The sequence below is a fragment of the Salmo trutta genome, chromosome 21, assembly GCF_901001165.1.
Source record: "Salmo trutta chromosome 21, fSalTru1.1, whole genome shotgun sequence".
Classification (NCBI taxonomy): domain Eukaryota; kingdom Metazoa; phylum Chordata; class Actinopteri; order Salmoniformes; family Salmonidae; genus Salmo; species Salmo trutta.
The window spans coordinates 16,301,994-16,324,816 of NC_042977.1; the positions used below are offsets into that span (position 1 = coordinate 16,301,994).

The 22,823-nt window shown below is 41.9% G+C and overlaps 1 protein-coding gene and 2 long non-coding RNA genes across 5 annotated transcripts; 1 reads left to right on the forward strand and 2 right to left on the reverse strand.

Moving 5' to 3' along the window:
* Positions 1-378: 378 nt before the first annotated feature.
* LOC115156808 (uncharacterized) lies at positions 379-3,925 on the forward strand. The gene is made up of 2 exons (XR_003868328.1): positions 379-631; positions 3,653-3,925. It is a non-coding gene; the product is annotated as an uncharacterized LOC115156808 (long non-coding RNA).
* On the reverse strand, positions 2,904-4,488 carry LOC115156809 (uncharacterized). Its single transcript, XR_003868329.1, has 2 exons — positions 3,927-4,488; positions 2,904-3,833 (listed from the first exon to the last, which is right to left on the reverse strand). It is a non-coding gene; the product is annotated as an uncharacterized LOC115156809 (long non-coding RNA).
* A 1,460-nt stretch (positions 4,489-5,948) lies between these two features.
* LOC115156810 (transmembrane protein 56-B) lies at positions 5,949-18,579 on the reverse strand. 3 transcript variants are annotated; one of them, XM_029704507.1, is made up of 8 exons: positions 18,206-18,574; positions 17,724-17,835; positions 14,274-14,440; positions 13,950-14,039; positions 13,763-13,821; positions 13,565-13,659; positions 8,911-8,984; positions 5,949-7,687 (listed from the first exon to the last, which is right to left on the reverse strand). In XM_029704507.1, the coding sequence occupies exons 3-8, from the start codon at positions 14,426-14,428 to the stop codon at positions 7,372-7,374; spliced, it is 789 nt and encodes a 262-aa protein (XP_029560367.1). In that variant the 5' UTR covers positions 14,429-14,440; positions 17,724-17,835; positions 18,206-18,574; the 3' UTR covers positions 5,949-7,371. The 3 variants fall into 3 exon arrangements, with proteins under 3 accessions (XP_029560367.1, XP_029560366.1, XP_029560368.1); XM_029704506.1 differs by lacking the exon at positions 17,724-17,835 and having other exon boundaries at positions 18,206-18,579; XM_029704508.1 differs by lacking the exon at positions 17,724-17,835 and having other exon boundaries at positions 18,533-18,573.
* Positions 18,580-22,823: the final 4,244 nt, after the last annotated feature.

A 22,823-nucleotide genomic window follows, 5' to 3' on the forward strand; every position in this document is an offset into this window, starting at 1 on the left:
CCTGGCTATATCCATTTACATGGTGCACTAAAACCCTTTTCCTCCTCTAGCAGTGTTGTGATTGGTCCACTCACCCTTTCCTCACCATGGCATTCCAGAACATCTGTTCCAAGGGGTAGACCCAGTTCTGACCCATACCCCCCCAGGGGATCTGGCACACTGACATATCAAAGGGCTGACCTAGGGCGTGCTGCTGATTTTCCACCCCAAAGTGCTGCATGTCGTGAGTGTGACACAGAAATTAAGCATTGCTTTGAATGACATACACCTGATGTAACTGGAAACTCTGTAGGCTACGTCGCATCGTTTTCTGTTATTTCTCTTTATCCAGATACGATGTAGCCTACAGAATTTCCAGTTACATCAGGTGTATGTCATTCAAAGCAATGTTTAATATCTGTGTCACGGTCATGACATGCAGCACTTTGGGGTGGACACCCCACCTGTCTTGATCAATGAGAGAATTCGAAAGAGACAAAATGGCGGCCTGTGCATTATTGGATTACATCATGAAGCAAAAATGTATTTAATAACGGAAGATTTTATAAATTCCAACGTTCCACCTGCAACATGCGAAGGGAGAGACCGGTGCCTTCCAAGTTGAGAACTAAGGAAGTATCGCCATGTAAAGGTTTGTTGAAAATTAGCTGTCTGACTTTTCATTATCACCACTGTAACAGTGTATGGAAGCATTGCATATCACGTAACAATTCTGTATTTATTATTGTAGTAGCTCCTATCTTGTAACTGACTGGTTTTAAATACATTTTAGCGATTAGCCAACAACTTCCTGGATAAAAAAGAGGAAGTACACCAAATGCGAACATTCAGTACGTCACAGTTTATTAAAACAAATGTCTAGAACACGTGAGTGTTCTTATTTCCGAGTTATTATACTTGTAGGAGTAACAAGTAGTGTAATTATACAGTAATAAGAACAATACAGTGCATCTAAAAAAAACATTTCTGTTTTGTGTATCATGTTTTCCATATCAATGTCAGACACACATTTCTCTGTCTTCTGCCTTCATGGGGCACTCCACAAACTCATAGGCCTGGTTCTGATGTGCTGATCCTGCTGGGGGGGGTTGTGGTCTCAACTTGGGACGGGGCGGACCCCTTGTGCTTAGGGAGTTCTGTTGGTGGTGCTACCACAATACATTACAACAAACAAATGAAAGTACTGATGTCATACAGTGTGTCGATGGTGGAACCTATTTTGTACAATAAAAAGCATTCACCCCTGAAAGTGGAAACTGTTGAATCAGATGCTGAGCTTATGCACGGTTTAACAACTGATGGTGCTAGGGGTAGGCCTATAAGTAGCTTTGTCTCGCAACATAAGGGATTCTTATGTTGCGGGACAAAGACAGCCTATAAACAGAGAGCGGATAGACAAATGCAAACACCAACAATAGCCTTGTAAACTGACCCTCCGTGGCAGAGCTAAAGCTTGTATCTGAGGTTGTGCATAAACTGCTGTTTAGCCGTAAATCAGCAGATTTTCGACTGAACTTTACTTGCCGATACTTTCTTTGTTCTCGATTTGGAAGGCACTGTTGTCTTATAAACTTTTGTTTAAAAAAAACATGAAATCCATGTTTTGTACTGAGGGACAAATGTCATCGTGTGTGTGTGGAAAATATTTGTGTGTTGTTTGGGTCGCACTGTGTCCTCTTCATGTGGCCGCGGCCCCGGCGCTTAGAAATGACTCGTTCCTGCAAAGATGTTTGGAAATGCGAGATCTCCGGTAGCTAAGATTACCTCGTACGGTGCAAAAAGTAGAATATTCTAAATCTTTTTTGGGAGTACCACCTGCAACTAGACACGTTTATAAAACAACGGTGTCTTCCGAATGGATCAAAATTTAAAATCGGTAAGTAAAGGTTGGTCAAAAATTTTCTGATTTGCAGCGTCGTATCAACGGCTTTCCGCAAGCTGTAACACTTAACGACAGACTAGTTGTAGGATTTATTGGCTACAAACAGTATCAACCTGATTCAGCTCAGTGTTTCCCCTATATATTTTGTATTCTTTAATGTCTGCTAAAACAAGCTTTTAATATCAGAGTGACAAGTGGCAACAAATTACATGTCTTCCTCAGATTCTTATCAAATCATCTGAGAAACCGCCAAGGTAACTAGCTAGCTATCTTGTAATCCTGAAAGACAACCCTATTAATAGATGTATGTACCGTAAATTCCGGACGATAAGCCGCAACTTCTTTCCCACGCTTTGAACTTCGCGGCTTAAACAATGACGCGGCTAATATGGATTTTTCCCGCTTTCAAATGTGTGGGTCCTGACAGCGTGGAGCATTGTCCAAAAAATCCACTATCAACGGGTTTCGAAAGGCTGGACTGCTGCGTGTTGAAGAGGGCTCAGCGGGGGATTTGCCTCCGGATGAAAGTGACGAGAGCGACAATGAAAGCGATCCAATATCGGATGAAGCAATTCTGAGGCTATTCAACTCCGACACCGAAGGAGATGACTTCAGTGGTTTCAGTGCACAGGAGGAAGATAGTGACCAATGACTTTCTTGGTAGGCTACTGTTTACTGCAATTTTTTTTATTTTTTGTTACAAGCCGTGTTTCGTTAAAGCCTATTTATTTTTGTTACAAGCCGTGTTTCGGTAAAGCCTGTGTAAAGTTAATTTGTTTCAATGTACCGGTAGGCACCTGCGGCTTATAGACATGTGCAGCTTATTTATGTTCAAAATAAAATAAAAATTAAATTCAGTGGGTGCAGCTTATATTCAGGTGCGCTTAATAGTCCGGAAATTACGGTAATAATTGTTAGCTAAGATACAGTAATGTTACACTAGCTAAATCATTTTGAGGGTTAACATAGAATTGGCTGGTGATGAAATTGAGATCAGGAGGTAAAATTAAACTGTCCTCGATTCAAAGGAAGAGAATATAATTTAATGTTCATGCATTTTGGAGTAGAATGTCCTTTAAATAAATCAGCAGAAGTGACCTCACAGTAGTAAAATAAATCCCTGGGGCATGCCAACAGACCCCCACAGGGAGACCCGAATAGCAAAGCTTGATTTGCCCTCATGTTAGTAATAGCAAGCAGGTTAGGTAGTGCTAGGTATCAACAGCCAATCCAGTAGAGTCTGGAAACTAGTGAGCTTAAATTATTCAATAGCAACGCGATGTTGCAGAGTATGTGACAAAAGTTAACATTTCCCCAGCTTTGGTCCCGCCCTGTTCACGCTCCCTCCCCAACGGCCCTCCGCCCACTCCTTCATGAAAATGTGTGGGCTTCCTGTTTCATCGCCCCCAACGTGCTATATGGATCTCGTAAGGACTCCCATCCCATCAGCACACAAGCCGGTTTGACGTTCGTTTAGAAACAGCTGGCTATGTGAAATAGTTGTCTATTCCTTTAAGTCAATCATCTAAAACAAACAATTTTATTATGGTTTACTGTAAGAAATATAAACAGTTGGCTACCGTGCTCACAGCAGTCCGCCAAAAGCCTGTTTTGTCGCACGGCCCACATGACTACACAGCGAGCTGGGGCCATAGAGAGAGTACTCATCTTTGTATCTGTACCATTATAGCATGTGTGACAGCATGTGCAGCACCATTGAGGCAATCTCCATTTTGAAGTAGTCAATTGTCTTCTTCTTGACTCCAACAGGGTCACCAGGAGGGATCGACAAATGAAGTTGGAAGTCCCATTCAATTGACTACATTTGTGACTGACCACCTCGATTCAGTCCAACCAGCTGTGGGATGTTGGCCGTCACAGTTCTGTCCTTAACCACACCAGCAATCTCTCCACAGATTCCTGAAGGAAGACAGCCTCAATACACGTACCTCTGAAAAATACACAAATCATGTGAGATCAATAAAAGTAGTGCCAATCATGTTGGAGGTAAATTAAATAATCAAGAGTGTTGTTTATGCTTTACATATCAAGTGTTGTCATCTATTCCTTGTAGAAACGCCACACCACTGCTTTTGTCACGAGATGGCAGCAGCTTTCCACCAAAGTGTTTGTGTCCTGGGTGGCGTCCTGGTAATAATAGTGCATTATCCTTTGCATAGTTGTTGATGAAGTTCACAACTTGCTGCAAGTCCTCATGCTTCAGGTGTAACCTGTGCTTGCTTGGGCCGGCTCTCTTTTTGATGGGAGTCCTTAGATCATTCTCCTTGTATGACTGGTGGAGGAGAGTCAGATGTGTTCCACTGAAAGGCAAATTCCAGATACAAATATTTTAGCATTATTATACAATAGATGGCCTTAATGACCGCCAGACACAACTGGCTAACTTGATGGGTCATGTAATCATCTGGTGAAGTGGTCTTTTGTTTAGACATGTAACTAGCTAGCTAAACAATGAACTATAAACCCAACCCATAGAGTACTAGCAATACAAACCGATTGTCATAGCTTGTTAAAGCTACCCAACTAGGTTAAATGTTAGTTAGCTAGCTAACATTAGGCCATAACTAGCAATGCAAATGGCTTTGAGATACTACTAATATTACTACACAGATCATAAACGTAACGTTAGCTAGTGAGCCAGCCAGCTAACGTTTGCTAGCTAGCTAACAGTACACTTTAACTTGGAGTATTTTGTTTAGACATTTAGCTACAGTAGCAGTCATCCCAATCCAAAGAGTATGGGCAATACAAACTGGTTGTCATAGGTTTCTGACAAAATTAGAAACATATAATATCTGAAAATGTAGTTAAGACTGTTACCCGTATACATGGATGAACGCTTCACGGCAGACTGGAACCCCTTTCATTAAATAAGACGTCCCGTGTCGTTTCTTTTTTGTTTGTACAGCTTGATTGGCCTGTTGTGTCAAGTCACTCTGGTTAACACGGACTGTGTGCAATGCCTTAAGAATCATCAGGTTTTTCTTCCGCTCTGTCACAGATGCCAGGGTTGCCTTTAGTTTGAAGATGTAATCCAGAGAAACACTTTTACAGTTCTCCATGATATCTTTCAAAATAGCTGCAGTAGAAAGGATTATCTACCAAGCAGCTCAAGCTATAAACAGAAGGTGATACATGGCGAACTCATCTTTCGGCATGTCCAGCCATTAATTATCTTAGCCAATAATGGCTAGTGGGAAGATTCCTGTCTTTTTCTGTGGCTAAAGCAACTAGGCTTGTAATTTAACAATTGTATTCATACTTACAGATGGCAGACACATTTGTTATTAAGGAACATGAAAGTTCACATGTTCCAGAAGGCATTTCTGCCAAAGAAAGCATTTTGATTTAAAAAAAAAGAACGTTCAAATGCCTCTTCTGTGAAGTAGTGACGTGCAACATATGCCTAGTTTCCTGAAGCAAGTCACATTTATGCCCATGCATATATGGCCTTTTGGGCACTTGAGGCCTATATCATTCTCTATGATTTGGTATCGAAGTGGCGTGAAATAGTTTACCTTGTCGTTACATCAAAGACAGTAAACTCTGTGGTTACAGGTTTGTCTACTTTGGTTTGGTAGAGGTCTTTCAAATTATGTCATTACCAACCCCGACTGAAAGAAATGGGATCATATAGGGAATTTATTTATTTAACTAGGCAAGTCAGTTAAGAACAAATTCTTATTTACAATGACGGCCTAGGAACAGTGGGTTAACTGCCTTGTTCAGGGGCAGAACAACAGAGTTTTTACATTGTCAGCTCAGGAATTCGTTCCACCAACCTTTCGGTTACTGGCCCAATGCTCTAAACACTAAGCTACCTGCCGCCCCAAAATATATCTCAATTGCATTCTCCTCGCGTCCTCTTCTTGCCTTTCTCAAAACCTATTGGATGAGAAAGCCAGAGGTCCCACCCCTCTGACCTTCTACTCAAATGGGTTTAAAGAAGGAAAGAATACACGATGAGTATGCAATTGAGATTCGCACAATGAGAAAAACGTGCCAACATCCCCTGCAGTAAATAAACGTGTAGGTTTTCTGGATAACTTTTTTAAATGATTGTGAGTGAATCAAAGTATTTAATGTAATTCAAATTCAATAAAAAAATACACGCATGCATAATAGCATGTTTTTTTTTTACAACAGACAGAGGTAATAATGGTGGGCAAAGTTGCCATAAGTATAGACAAAACAATGTGATGACCAAATTACACCAAACCAAGGTTAACGTCATTAATTTCTTGAAGAATATTGCTCAATGTGCCTTGCCCACTATACCCTCCCTTTGAGTACGTTCAGTCTTGACAAAATGGAAAATACAATGTTTGCAGTCCCGCATTGTCTCCACATGAGAGCAGGACATCTCTACAGCAGACACAAGCAAACACGTGTTGCCTGCTGACAACTTTCTGAAGACTATTTAAAGCAGCTATGGACATTTTAGTTCATAAATCACTCACTTACTCAAAGAAGAGTACATTACTAAAATGCATTTTAAAAAATGAAATATTAAAACTACCATGGCTGTAAATGTCACAATAAATAACATTATACTCTCATCCAGAAATCCAACAGGGATTTCACATTACATTATGAAGCTCTGTTTCAACAGTTAATAATGAAGTACGATCAATCATTTGTTAACTCTGCGAAGTTGTACTCTGTGTGTGTGTGTCCGTTAGACATAAGTGCACTTTCATGGCTGTTATCATAAATCACTCAGTAAGGTCACTTCTGGAGATAAAATGACACAATCTGGCATGTTTGCTATGGTTTGTCTTAATCTACCCTGATAATTTATGCACATGACTGATAATTCCTAGGCCTACTGTATGTTCCAAACATGAGCAGGCTCCTGAGCAGAGAGACTTCAGTAGGAGTCTGACAATATACATTTTTTACATTCTAATGCTGGTGAAAACACAGATTTAATTAGTAATTATGTAAGTAATTATGTTCTTTTTGTTCATATATATATATATATCTTATATTTGTGCAAGAGCCATCTTTACAGCTTCATAAACATGACAAAAATATGAGAGCTCTTTTTCCATTCTCGTCCATGTCAGTTCATATCATTTTGGCAATATGCACAAGACACCTTTGGGTGGACATAAACAATTTTTGAAACAAAGGGTCCGGCAGACAAGAGTATTTGTCTGTCTGTTTCCATCCATGATGTCACACCGTCCATTCACTTACTCTCTATCTGTAATGACCAAGAGGAGACATAGTCCAATGGCTTTTACGATGTCCCCTCCCATCATGGTGGAGGAATTTAACTCTTGTTTAATTGTAAGTATTCTGGGCAGATAAGTGTAGTGGTACGCAATTTACCTAGGGCTGGTCACGGGATAATAAGGACTCATGACATTTCCAGTCCATGAACCATTTGATCCAAAAATGTCCATGAACCATTTGAAGCAGACATACAATAAAATAACACCATCATTGCCTTTTTCTATCCCTCAGTGCACTTTCCCATTCTGCAGCTTTTCCACATTCACCTTTCCAGGAGAACGCAAAACACCAATGCAGCCACGGGCCATTTTATGCATCCACATCACGTTCATAATGTCGAGACAGAAACTGGGGCCCATCCAGGCACAGCGGCCACCAAAGGTCACCCGGTAGAAGGGTTCCGTCCCGTACACGGCATACATCCGGCTGTAGTACAGTGGCATGACCGCTATCCTCACCAGGAAGAAGGATGCCGTCATGGCAATGCCGTTGACCATATTTGGTAATGATCTTTTTGGGTAACCAAGCACTTCAAAGAACCAGCTGAAAGATAGATACAGTTAGTACAGTTATGGATGGTGACTGAGTGAGATAAGAGTTGAAGATGAACTCACTTTGTAATGGAGTCATCGATATCAACTGGCATTGTTCCAGAAAGGTCACCTACATCACACATATATACAGTGCCTTCAGAAAGAGTCCCCAGTATTCCATGACCAGCCCTATGTAAAATGTGTATCACTACGCTACAATCCTCCACCATGATGGGAGGACATGGTAAAAGTCATTGTACTACGTCTTGACTTATTCCACATTTTGTGGGTTACAGACGGAATTAAAAATGGATTAAAATAAAAAAAAATCCCCCTGTCACCCATCTACACACAATACCCACACAATACAAAGTGAAAACATATTTAGACATTTTATGCAATACTTATGTAAATGAGATTCCTCTATTTCATTTTCAATAAATTTGCAAACATTTCTAAAAATATATGTTTTGACTTTGTTATTATGGGGTATTGTGTAAATGGTTGATTTTTCGTTGTTGTTTTAATTAAAAATTGATAAAAAATAAACACAACAAAATGTGGAAAAAGTCAAGGGGTGTGAACACTTTCTGAAGGCACATATACTCAGCACTTGAAAGATTTGAAGTACAATTCTTTAACATTCTCTGAGGTCATTAAAGATCCCATTGCACTTATCGTAAGAGTAGGGGTGTTAACCCCGGTGTCCTGGCTAAATTCCCAATCTGGCACTCATACCATCACGGCTGTCTAATCATCCCCAGCTTACAATTGGCTCATTCATCCCCCTCCTCTCCCCTGAAACTATTCCCCAGGTCGTTGCTGTAAATGAGAATGTGTTCTCAGTCAACTTACCTGGTAAAATAACGGTAAAATAAAAAAATAAAAAATAAATAAAACAGTGCATCTGTATTTTGTCTTTGTTGGATTCAAATCAGGATAATAGCATACAATTAGAAATGTGACTAAAATGTGTTTAAGTATGAAACATGGGTCTCTAATAATGCTGTCAGATACAAGCTTTTGGCTGGGTGTGTCTGGTCTGACTTACTATAAGTAGTTATACATTAACGGTCAATACTTTTTCTAAAATGGTTAAATGCACTACTACCAACGACAAAAGGCCTTCTGCAAATACATTCAGGGCACTAAGGCTCCCTCTACTTCCCAGGTAATGTTGTGCGTGCGAGTTTGCGCACGTGCATGAGTCCATTTGGCAGTGAAGTTACCTACCGCTGATTCACACAAGGAGTGGAAAGCTCTGCGACCAGACGGAAGTTAGCAAAATAAGGCAACATTCCTATGCTCTAAAAGAGAAAGAACAAAGTGCAAAGAAAATAATGACAAGAGAAGTACTCTCAATAATATTTGAGTTCAGGATAAATCATGATCGTAAACTTACTGTACGATCTCTAAAAAGGAAAAATCGAGGTGCACTTACTGGGGTTATGACACTGTTAATAAACTTGGGTCACAGACATTTTCAAGATGTGTACAAAAAGTGGTGGTGAACATTCCAGCAGTGCATGCTCATACCTCTAAGTACTGGTAAGTCCATACTGTTATTAGGCAACATGTGCTCAATGTACCACAACATAATCCACTACAGACAAGATAGGAAGGGGCCCCTTCTGTACCTAGCCAACTGACACAGGCCTGCTCTTTGTTTAGGCCATTTTTTGCATGTACTGTATAGTCAGCATGTTAGAGACACAAGACTAGGTTAATTGATCACACAATTAGGGATGCACGATACGTCGGTGAACATATCGGAATCGGCCGATATTAGCTAAAAAAATGCCAACATCAGTATCGGCCCAATTTCTAGTCTAACGCCGATGTGAAAAACCAATGTCAAAGCTGTTGTGCATAACTATATAACGTAGGTACATGAAGTAATGACGCCACGTAAAAATTTGTGCTACACCTGCAACACAGCATTCCTAACCTAGCCCACAATGTCTGCTGTGTGGATCGAGCAGTCAACAAGTCGAGCAGTCATTTGAAAGAGTAAGAACATTTCAGTGAGACAACTCAAAGGCGAAATCCATTAACGCCAAGATAATGGAATTCATTGCCCTCGACAATCAACCGTTCTCTGTCTTGGGTGATGTTGGCTTTCGCGACTGGTCGAGCACCGGTACACACTAACGTTACCAAGTACGCTATTGTTCAGATGTTGCCCTACCGGAGTTACACAGTATTAGCGTCACTGCTATTAGGTTCACGACATACTATGGAACGCCATTTGGGTCTTTGCGTGTCAAAAAATATACACGTCAAATAACAGTATTTGATGCGTTAAATAAGCTTTAAAATCGACACGTCAAATAACACAGTTCTATTATAGAATGTTGTGTGTTTTGAATATGCACGTGCAAGCCATGCGCCACCAATACTATCAGTAGCACTGTCAAAGCTGTACAAAAAAGTCTGCAAACAAGCACACACTGGCCACGAACGATGTGTTTACAATACCGCGTTGGTAATAAAGCATTATTTGTTTGACCGCAACTTCTGGGGTAGCTAGCTAGCTTTAGCTTGGTACCTAGCTAGCACCAATACAACCAGCCTGAAAACAATGACCAATAGAAACTGCAGTCATTTTCACTATTCTTAGCAATGATTTAGGAATCCTTGTGAGTAAGTATTAGCTAGGTAACCAGTTGTTGTTCACCTATTGAAATTGAACTTCAGTTCATGAAAATAAATAGCTAGCCAGCTACTTAACCCTGTTGCCCAAAGCTAACGTTATAAGCAGCCAGCTAGCTTCCTCTGGCTAGTGAGGCTCAACCTGACTGGATTATGTGTTGTGAAGCTAGCCACAATAAGGATTAGGCACAATAGTGAAATTTGCGGTTTGCTTCAAAATAAAAGTACCCCTTTGAAAGTGATGCAGGTTACAATTGGTGGAATCATGCCATATTTAGACTAGATAATGTTAAAGAAGGTTGGAATGCAAAGCAATGAAATGCGGTATGAGTCTACTCGGTGACACTCACAGAACACAACTGTGAAGAGTTTACGCAAATATTAGCGTTGTAGCTCTTATCGCGGGACTGTGGGAAATCACCTCCCCAGTCAGCCTATTGTGTGTATTGACATTCATTTTGCACTGTACAGCATTATCTAAGGATTGGGGATCAATGAAATGGGGTAACAGTCTACTCAATACCCAAGATATTTTTTGCCAACGTCGTCCTCAGAGTTATCAGACTCCAAAACATTCACACAGTATTGTTTTTCCTCTGGAATATTGTTCAATACACATAGGTTGACAATAAATGTGGCTCAATTCACAGTTGTTTCAGAGTCCCGCAATAAGAGCCACGATGCTAATGTTCTGCTGGAGGCAGGGGCTTTCTCCTATAGAGCTCTATTTTTATAGAATGGTCTGCCTATCCATGTGAGAGACGCAGACTCGGTCTCAACGTTTAAGTCTTTATTGAAGACTCATCTATTCAGTAGGTCCTATGATTGAGTGTAGTCTGGCCCAGGAGTATGAAGGTGAACGGAAAGGCACTGGAGAGACAAACCGCCCTTGCCGTCTCTTCCTGTCCGGTTCCCCTCTCTCCACTGGGATTCTCTGCCTCTAACCCTATTACAGGGGCTGAGTCACTGGCTTACTGGTGCTCTTCCATGCCGTCCCTAGGAGGGGTGCGTCACTTGAGTCGATTGAGTCACTGATGTGAACTTCCTGTCCAGGTTGGCGCCCCCCCTTGGGTTCGTGCCGTGGGGGAGATCTGTGTGGGCTATACTCGGCCTTGTCTCAGGATGGTAAGTTGGTGTTTGAAGATATCCCTCTTGTAGCTAGCTAACTATAGCTACTGAAACAGATTGTCGTTTTGCTATGTTTTGGGGGAAGAATATTGTTTGCATCCATGAGCTAGCTAGCTTTTTTTATGACCAGCACTGTAGGTGCGCGAGACAACAGTACCAGCATCATAGCATACTTATCAATGAATCATTGTGAAATATGAAATACGAGTGATAGTGTAATAACTATATACAAAATTCATGAACGCGTTAAATTATTATGTGACGTGCAGTCATATTCAGGTCCTGATTGGTCAACAAGCTTATTTGACGTGTATCTTTTTTTGACACACAAAGACACAAGCGGCGTTCCATAGAAATCCTGGTTGAGAATGAAACGACTGAACAAATGAACAACCAAACAGCACAGCAAGTAAGTGAAAGAAAAAGGTTTGATTACCGTATGTTTTACTGGTAATGAGGACATACGTAAATGCCAAGAAAATAACTTTTTGGTCAGTGTGGTGCGTGTGTGTAACCTTTATTTAACTCGGGAAGTCAGTTAAGAACAAATTGTTATTTACAATGACGGCCTACCCCGGACGACGCTGGGCCAATTGTGCGCCGCCCTATGGGACTCCCAATTACGGCTGGATGTGATAGCCTGAATTCGAACCCGGGACTGTAGTGATGCCTCTTGCACTGAGATGCAGTACCTTAGACCGCTGCGTCCATGTGTGTGTGTTAACTATTTAACTGGACTAGAATGCTTAAAACGCCGCAAAATATTTTTATAGCGGTTATCGGAACGTTTTTTGGGCAAGGAAAGTATCGGATATCGGTCAAAAATGTTATATCGGTGCATCACTATCACACATGTTAGTGGAGGAGACAGAAAAAAATACATACCTAAACAAAACAGAAGTGCAACTAGTGAGAACTGGCACAATTAAAAGCCCCCATCCCAACATAGAAAAAGAGAACAAACACTCTAGAGAAAATAAAAGATGTATGGACTACCTATGTGGATGACAGATAAGTTCATCTCATGATCAATTTCATAACCTTTACTCTACAATCCATTCTAACATTACCTCAAAAAGGTACCAGTAATTAGCCAGTGGTGGTGGCGATTTTGAAATATATGAGAGGTCCCTTTCTTTGTATAGTTGTATAGGTTGTAAGTTTGAAAGGTCAAAACAAGCAAAAAAGCCAGCATGCACCAATCACCATTACAGACTGAGTGAAGGGAAGGCTTCATGCAGTATAGACAGAAAATCTACAGGATGGTTTACTGGGACACAGATTAGGCCCAGTCTGGGACTAAAAAGCACTTTCAATGGCGACTCTCCATTAAGCATGTTTTCTAGTCCAGGACTACGCTGAATGTGTCCTGGAAACCCGCACTACAAGCCATCACATTCCATGCAAAAAATGGTCCCAATTGTCATCATCGTTAGTCTTAGCAGCCACTGAACCTGATGGCCCAGAACACCTACACAGGACAGGACCAAGAGTGAACCGTCATCTATCTATCCATCTACCTAAACACACTGTTGTCAAGCTTCTGGTGGTACATCAAATAAAGATATGCAATAAATGCAACAAAAACAATGATTTTCATTCCAACTAGCTTCCAGATATTTCTTCTGACTCATACATGCACAAAAGTGCAAAGTGTCCTTCCTCAATAAAACTCAAAATTGTCAGCCAAATGCCTAGTTTAAACTCTATCCTTAGCGAGTTTTATATCATACAGATACAATTGAACAAGCAACATATCAAAAGTGCTTGACAACTGTAGCTACTTACTTACACTGTACCTTCCAAAGAGGGGAGGGAAACAATTTACAGTGTTCCATTACTGGGTAATACTGCAGTAAAACACGTTTTGCAATTATTAAAACTGAGTAATAACACTTGTAGCAATGTACTTATAGGGCAATTACACAGTAACAACACTGTAAATCAAAGTGTTCCAAATATAATGCTGACTAAAGTGGAACTCTACTATTTCATCACTGACCAGACCTTTGTTATCCACTCTAACCCATCAAACTACATGGGTGTTCACCCTTGGCCCTTCCCCATCTTGCCTGCACATTCTGCTCTGGGTCAGTAAGGAACTCACCAGTACATAGTAGTAAGCATACAGTGCTGCCAGGTGGTGGATTACAAAAAACTTGTCCCCTATCGCCCGCCAATAGTAACATATGAGCAGCATATCTGCAAGACAGACAAGGGAGATAGCTCACTGCATGGGTCAACATAATCCATGGGAATATGCAAAGTAATACAATGGTTAGACATGTCTGAAGTGGAGACCCACCTGATAGGAGGTAGCCACAGGTTATGGCCACATTTATTTTCACCAGTGACGGATCTCCCCTATTGGCAAGATAGCACAAAGCACATGTTGAAAATAATGATAAGAAAGCATGGTGTCAAATATACAAAATATGACTATTCTACCAAGGATTGCACACTTAGCACTCAGTAGTCAGGGAGATTCTTACCAGACAGGGTCTTCATTGACTGCATCATCATGAAGTAATATGTAGAGACAAAAAAGCCCCACTATCAAGGCGTGCAATGTAGACACAGTTCTAGAAAACACAAAAAAACAGACAAATACTCATAAAAGCATACTTCCTTAAACGTAACATTTGACGGCAGCGGTGGGATTCCACGCATATTGACAATTCTTGACAACGATATCTGAAAGCGTCTACGCTCAGAAATATGCTTCAACTGGGAAAATGATAATACAATAGGTCTTCTGATAGGAGCTTTGATTGAATAGTCAATAATATCATTTCTCAGATGATCAGATGCTGTACCTGGAGTTCCACTCTATGGTGTGTCTGGGACTGAGACGGTGGTACCCAGGAAAGAACTGAGCAGAGATCCAGGGGCTGACAAAGTGGAACAGACACTGGAACGTCACAAAGCTGGTGGCGGCGATGGACAGGACCAGCGGAGAGAAGCTCTCCATGATCACTCGTTACTGAGATAGATAGAAAAAACAGACAGGGGAGTGTGAGTTCATAGTAGAGTGTCAAATAGGAGCGTGAGATATGAAAACATACAGCACAGTAAGTCAGTCAACATCAACTGATATTTTATACTAATACAATCACTCAGAGAAAGAGGTGTAATAGTTTCTCTCTCAAAACGATAGGTGTCAATTATTGGCACCCCTAAAGATTCTTATAAATAAAATATGCATTAATTTTCAACTTTTTAAAATTCATTTCAGCTTAAAAAAGGTCAAATGCAGCCATTTTTAATCTCTACATCAAAACATTTCTGGGTAACAATTAAGTACCTTACTGTAATTGCTTTAAATATAAAAAAATATCAAGCAAAAATTAAAATATTGGGGCTTCTTAGCAAAGAGCAATTTCTCATGCAATACTTTTGCTAGGACTGTCTGGGAGTGGTCTAAGTGGGGAGGGGAACATTTTAAAATAGCTGTTATTGGCAGAGAGGTTTGAAACTCTTACTGGTCTATTACCTAATTTATAGCCTGTAACCAAGCAGCCCAAAACAAAATCCTGCCAAAAGAGGCTGACATTTGAGGCAGTCTTTTCAAACAGCTCTAACACTAAAAGCTCATTATCAGTTTCACAACCTCAGTGAGGAAATCAAAAGGTTGGAACCGGTTCAGGGAACAGAACTAAAAACAAGCAAACTTTTTGAGGAGCTGAACCCGAAATGAAAGCGATCTATACTGTTCAGGAGCAGAACCGTTACTTTAAAAGCATTGGAACCGGTTAATAATGTTTTTTACGTTCCAAGCATTTTTTTCCAGTCCCCCCAAAAAACATTTTAAAACCACATAGCAAAGCCCTCGCTCTGTCACTCAGAAACATATTCCAGCATCTGTGGTGAGTTTGCTAGCTGGAAATCTTTGCCAGTAGCTTGTGTAGGCTACCTGCACCTCCCCGCTGAAGCATAGGTTACTGCAGCCTACTGAGGACATTACAAGCATTACAAAAAAAAAAATTCACATTGGATTCATTAATTACAAAAAGATGTGTTTTAATTATAGTGCTGCTCTGCGCACACAAGTTCCTCCATAAAAGCCACTCCTCTGTAGGTAGAATTCAGATAATGCATGTCATAACAAGATGCCCAGTGATTCAAGGCAAGCTTTCTTCATCCTCCCTTGCCGCAAAATGTCAGTTGCACCACGCAGTGAGGAAGATGTTTCGAGAGGCAAAGAAAAATCCAGTGGCCAAAGTTGGAGAATTACCGAACTTGGTTACGTCTTCGTGTCACCCAAATCCCCAATCTTCCATGCCAATAAGCTCTTTAAGGGTTGCCAGAAAAAAAGCCTTTTAAGAGAGCAACCAACAAATGTAAACACCTGGAGTTTGCTAAACAGCATTGGTACCGGTGCTCTGGTCAGATGACACGAAAATAGAGCTCTTTGCCATGCACACCGGTGGTGAGTTTGGCGTCAAAAGAAGGATGCATATGCAGAAAATAATCTCACCTATTGTAAAATATGATGGTGGATCTTTGGGCCCTTGATAAAAGGTCAACAGCATCATAAACTCTTCCAAGTACCAGGACATTTTAGCAAAAAACCTGGTTGCCTTTGCCAGGAAGCTGAAAACTGGCCGCAAGTGGATTTTCCAGCAAGACAATAACCCCAATCACTAATCAAAAACCACAAAGAAATTGTTAATTGACCACAACATTTTGCGATGGCCATCTCAGTCTCCGGACTTGAACCCCATTGAAAACCTGTGGTTTGAATTTAAGAAGGCAGTCCATAAGCACAGACAAAAGGATCTGGAAAGATTCTGTATAGAGGAATGGTCTAAGATCCCTTGCGATGTGTTCTCCAATCTCATAAAACATTTTTAGAAAAAGGGCTCAGGGCCGTTATCCTCGCAAGGGGAGGGTGCCGGAGTATTGAAAACAGGGGTGCCAATAATTGACAGCAATCTTGTTGAGAATTATTTGTATTACTTGTTAAACAAAATCTATTTCACTTAACAACTGTATTAATATAAAATGATTCTGTGTTTTTTTTGTAACTATTTGAGCATACAATATAGCTCAGTATTTGAATTACTTATTTTATACAGTACTTTTTGCTCATCTTTATCAAGGGTACCAATTATGTTGGACTGTATGTCATCACTTGCTTCTGCAGTATCTGACCTCGGGCCAGGACCCATGTATTTACCACCGGCTGCCTTGAAACAGTGGAGTATTTGCCTATTCCTACATAGTATTTGTTGATTTAGTTGCGTTATCACGTTAAGGTCAAAATCAGTCCATGGGTCAGCCAAAGCCACATCTCATGTTCTCCCCCACTGCTTTACAAATAGGCCAGTCACACTCTCACTCATGTGGTCATCAGATCCTTTGGTGAAGGGGCGTAGTAGATGACCCTGACCTTCTGTTCACCTGTCATTACTAAAGCTGGAGCGGACATATTTTATGCAAGGATTTATTTGGTGAGAGGCATTTTAGGAGGAAGTGAAACTGTATGGCAAACTGCATTCCTCAAAGTTTCTTGAAGTGTTTCTGTATTTCTTGTTTTTCGAGGTTCTCAATCGTTGAACAACTCAAATTCTGCTCAGCTCCCTACTAAGACTAACATGTCCATGTAGAAGTGTTGTTTCCTCAAAATGGTGAGAAACATTCCTAGTGCCCTTAAGAAAATCAGTTGGATGAACCAAACCTCACCTTTAGCTAACAGGAGTGGGCCGACCAATCATACTTGTAAACAACTCTTTGACCGCATCTGGCTCTGTGTTAAAATCGCTGATGGTCTGTAACTAAATACAGGGACACAAGTAGATCCCCCTTATGTCACCACAGCCCTAAACCACAACCCTCCTCCACAAATGAAAGGAAACATGGGGAACCTCGCCAAGCTCTCCTCAAGTGTCTGGGTCAGGCAGTTGTTGATCACAAGTGAACCTGTCTGAAATAGCCAATGACTGAGGAAATATAAGATATTGTGGAATAGCCTCAATTGTGGTCAGACAGAAATCTGAACAGCATACCTGTTTTAAGATAAAGTAGACATAGCACTTTTTCAAACTAAAGCACGAATAACTACTGTACAATACAACACTATCTCTACAGTAGACACTGAGTACAGTATACTGTAGTACTAGGTTATGAGGGTAGATACTGTATTGACAGCAGTCCATAAGACAGTAGCGTCACTTAAGTGTGATACTGATAGGTCAATAGACAGGCAGACAATTGACACAAGGCAAGCACATCGCACACCATTGACAGAAGCATACTGTACTTACCCTCAAGTCACTGTAGTAGTTTCTAAGCAACGCTATTCCCCCGAGTAGAGGTGCTACATGGAGTAACACTTGCAATGCAAATGACACACTATAACCGTCCCGTCATCGTGCGCTACAGAAGTGCGAGTAAGGACAAGTGAATTTCAAGGGGAATACCATTTCCCGATATATAAATATCCCCCGTGATGTCGAAACCCAGGCTGTGTACAATACCCGTAAAACTGGTTACCCGACATATTAAGGAAAAATGACTCCACATCGAAACGCAGGCTCTACAATAGGAGTTGGTCGCTATACGGACGACTGCTTTACACCTAGGCTGAGATTTTTTATATTGACTAAAAGGTAAACGCGTAAAACTGGTAGCCCGAACTATTTAGGCTGAAATGACTAGAATGACTTCAGCATATGTTCATGCAGGAGAAAATATAAACAATCCTGTTTTGACTAGTTTGCTTTAGCTAGTGACGCTGTCAACTTACCTTGTTTTTCACATAGTCATGAAATGGCTTTTAAATAGCCTAATCACAATGCTGCCTTTACATATTTTAAAGAAAAATGATGCTCAAGTTAATCCAAGCTAGCTATATTTGGAATGACTAGGCCTATTTCTTTGTGGCTTTTTTTCCCCGAAAAGATTTAGCCTAAGCCTGTTTTGAAAACCACTGTTAGGCGATGAATTCATCTGATGTTTGATAGTTGCACCCGGATGTGGGAGGTAATCTACTTCTTATTTTTTTTAAACAATAGTTTTTAGTCTCTATTGTCTTCTAAAGTCAGATATCTATCTTCCTCCCTCCATTTCGCACCTCTCCCTGTATGTCGCTTCTGCTTCTTCTTCCTTCTTCTTCGGTGGATTTTTTTATGGCGGTTGGCAACCAACTTTAATGTGCATTACCGCCACCAACTGGACTGGAGTGTGGACTAGAAACAGGGAAGGCTCCGACTCTTTAACTCTTTAACAAAAAAATGCATTCAGCAACAAACATTTTCAGCCTGCTCACACTTGACACGTGTCCACACTTTTTACAATTCTGGCATTGCATTGGCTTGTACACAAACGCTCTCACAGTGTATTTTATATACCCCAACTTTACATGTGTCGGTAGCTCTTCCTCAAACATCAGTAATGTGCGTTTATGTATTGTGTGACGAAACAGATTGTTGTAAGTGGATATATGGTGCTTTCAAGAAAACTAAAATGTACATACATTATTTTTGGTTGAACTTCCTATTGGTCGATTCCAGTGACGGCCAGTGCCGTTTATGATGAGGCAGGACAATTACTTTTTTCATAAGCATGGCCTCATTTCTATTACAGCATGATGGATAACTGTCATTCATATTCCATTCACCCAGTTCAATGTAACACATCGATAGGTTTAGGCTACTACATGATACTCTAATTTTCCCTATACCCATCATGACTTTGCTACAAACTAGCCTATGAATTAAAGTTTACAATGTAGGTGCACACAGGTCGAAATAAAAAAATGTAGATGACAGACAGTGACACATGGACAGACAGTAGCACATTCAATACTGCCTTGCACACTCTTGCCTGCATCTAGTTTATCCAGGGTGTAATCATTAGTCCAACAGTTTGTCCAAAATTCAGATATTTTTATCCCTGTGTCGTTTGCTTCCGTTTAATAAACGTTTTTCAACAGAATCGGCGGAATGATTACTCTGATTACACATAAACACAGATCACTTTCATAGCACCCACATTGTATTCCTTCTCTCCTCAATACACTCTCCTCCTCTCATCAGCTATATGTGACCAGGCGAAAAAAACCTTTCCAAGCCAAACCGCTACACAGCCTACATCGTTGTCACCATATTAGCTAAAGTAACGTCCTAGTCAACATAGCTGACAGAACTAATATGCGAGTAAACCCACTACAACCATTAAGTAACGTTACAGTGTATAGTCACAAGGCGGGCCCCGGTGGCAATAAATTAACAAAACCAAAAGCTTAACTTGACTTGGAAGAGTTCCGGTGTTGTGTTGGATAGTCATAGCCAGCTAGCTAACATAGCATACCTCTGTTTGAGCCAGGTGTTCGAGTAACTAAACTAGCCAGCTGCATTTGCTAGCTAAGTAAGTGAAACTGAAAGTGAAAAAATATGAAAATCTCTCTTTCTCTCTTGCTTCTTCTTCATTTTTGAAGAAATTAATTTGTTGAAAACAGTTCAACTATTGTCTTTCTCTCTCTTTATGTCAACTACTCACCACATTTTATACACTGCAGTGCTAGCTAGCTGTAGCTTATACTTTCAGTACTAAATTCATTCTCTGACCCTTTGATAGGGTGGACAACATGTCAGTTCATGCTGCAAGAACTCTGATAGGTTGGAGGACATCCTGACATCATGTCATAATTACTGTGTAAGTCTATGGAAGGGCCTCCTAGGTTTTGTATTGAAGTCAATGTAGCAAGAGGAGGACGGAAGCTAGCTGTCCTCCGACGACACCATGGTGTTACCAAACAGAATGCTGTTGACGCTACTGTAGACCAATTTAAAACAGTGTGTTTTAATTCATTATTTGGTGACTATATTTAGTATAGGTTAATCTAAAAATTATAATTTTTTCAATGTTTTATTTTTTTTTTAAATGAAATTCACTGAGGATGGTCCTCCCTTTCATCCTCTGAGGATCCTCAACTGGTCGGTTTCGGAGTTTCCAAGTTTTTAGTTGTCTTGAACGTGGAAATAAGAACCGTGTGGAGTATCGTACTACTTTACTGTATGCCATTCACCCATAGCATGTCATTGAACCAGTCATATAAGTAAACAGTGTTGTGGGAACGTTAATGCCACAATATGACCAACATATTCAGTTGCTCTCTTGTCCTCTATCCAGCTGCTAGTCGACTTGATAAAGGACCAGACAACCCCCAGTGAATCCTTGTGCTCTCTGGAGCAACAGTTTACTTTTGATGTGTTGGAACAGCTACTTATGATTGATGTAAAAATAATCAACTGGGGCTGATATGCTCGATCCCTTCTTATTACAGCTTTCTGCTCCATTGATTGCCGAAGCATTAACACATATTTTTAACTTGACAATTATATCAAGTACTATCCCTAGAGTTTGGAAGGCGGCCCATGTACTTCCTCTACATAAAGGTGGCGACTCGAGTGATCGAAATAATTATGGTCCCATTTCCAAACCCCCCTTGGGTTGTGCCATGGCGGAGATCTTTGTGGGCTATACTCTGCCTTGTCTTAGGACGGTAAGTTGGTGGTTGTAGACATCCCTCTAGTGGTGTGGGGGCTGTGCTTTGGCAAAGTGGGTGGGGTTATATCCTGCCTGTTTGGCCCTGTCCGGGGGTATCATCGGATGGGGCCACAGTGTCTTCTGATCCCTCCTGTCTCAGCCTCCAGTATTTATGCTGTAGTAGTTTATGTGTCGGGGGGCTAGGGTCAGTCTGTTACATCTGGAGTATTTCTCTTGTCTTATCCGGTGTCCTGTGTGAATTTAAATATGCTCTCTCTAATTCTCTCTTTCTCTCTTTCTGTCTTTCTCTCGGAGGACCTGAGCCCTAGGACCATGCCTCAGGACTACCTGGCATGATGACTCCTTGCTCTCCCCAGTCCACCTGGCGGTGCTGCTGCTCCAGTTTCAACTGTTCTGCCTGCGGCTATGGAACCCTGACCTGTTCACCGGACGTGCTTGTTGCACCCTCGACAACTACTATGATTATTATTATTTGACCATGCTGGTCATTTATGAACATTTTAACATCTTGACCATGTTCTGTTATAACATCCACACGACACAGCCAGAAGAGGACTGGCCACCCCTCATTGCCTGATTCCTCTCTCGGTATTTGCCTTTCATGGGAGTTTTTCCTAGGGAGTTTTTCCTAGCCACCGTGCTTCTTTCACATGCATTGCTTGCTGTTTGGGGTTTTAGGCTGGGTTTCTGTACAGCACTTTGAGATATCAGCTGATGTACGAAGGGCAATATAAATACATTTGATTTGAAATTTGATTTGATTTGTTGTAACGACTGCCGTGAGAGAGAGTGGACCAAAACGCAGCGGAGTAGGTGTTCATCATATTTAATTATCAAAGAACACTATGCAAAAAAAACAAGAAAAACCGACAGCCAAACAGTCCTGTCAGGTGAAACACAATGACAGAAACAATTACCCACAAAACCCCAACGGAAAAACATGCACTTATGTGTGACTCCCAATCAACCACAACGAACTTCAGCTGTGCCTGATTGGGAGCCACACACAGCCCAAAACAAAGAAATACAAAAACATAGAAAAAGAACATAGAACGCCCACCCAATGTAACACCCTGGCTTAACCAAAATAAAGAACAAAAAAACCCTTTCTATGGCCAGGGCGTTACAGTACCTCCCCCCCAAGGTGCGGATTCCGGCCGCAAAACCTGACACTGAAGGGGAGGGTCTGGGTGGGCCTTCTTACGGCGGCGGCTCAGGTGCGGGACGTGGCCTCTGCCCCACCCTTGGCGTCGCCCTCTTAGGTGGCGCACCTGGCCGCGCCGAAGGTCTGGTGGGCGACCCTGACTTCGCCCGGCTGGCGGGCGACCCTTGTTGCGCCCGGCTGGCGGGTGTCCCTTGCTGCGCCCGGCTGGCGGGCGGCGATGGCTGCGCCCGGCTGGCGGGCGGCGATGGCTGCGCCCGGCTGGCGGGCGGCGATGGCAGATCCGGCACGGCGGGCCACTCTGGCAGATCCGGCACGGCGGGCCACTCTGGCAGATCCGGCACGGCGGGCCACTCTGGCAGATCCGGCACGGCGGGCCACTCTGGCAGATCCGGCACGGCGGGCCACTCTGGCAGCTCCGAACAGGCGGGCCACTCTGGCAGCTCCGAACAGGCGGGCCACTCTGGCAGCTCCGAACAGGCGGGCCACTCTGGCAGCTCCGAACAGGCGGGCCACTCTGGCAGCTCCGAACAGGCGGGCCACTCTGGCAGCTCCGAACAGGCGGGCCACTCTGGCAGCTCCGAACAGGCGGGCCACTTTGGCAGCTCCGAACAGGCGGGCCACTCTGGCAGCTTAGTCCTTGGAGGTGGCACCGGACGGACCAGGATGGGGAGACCCACTGGTGGCCTGG

Bases quoted from the DNA above. Each gene is read 5' to 3' on its own strand.
- LOC115156810 (XM_029704506.1), bottom strand. From the start codon at position 14,428: ATGGAGAGCTTCTCTCCGCTGGTCCTGTCCATCGCCGCCACCAGCTTT. The intron at 13,822-13,949 runs GTAAGAATCTCC...TCTTGCCAATAG, and splicing joins GTCAATGAAGACCCTGTCTG to GGGAGATCCGTCACTGGTGA. The intron at 7,688-8,910 runs GTAGGTAACTTC...TCTATCTTTCAG, and splicing joins ACTCCTTGTGTGAATCAGCG to CTGGTTCTTTGAAGTGCTTG.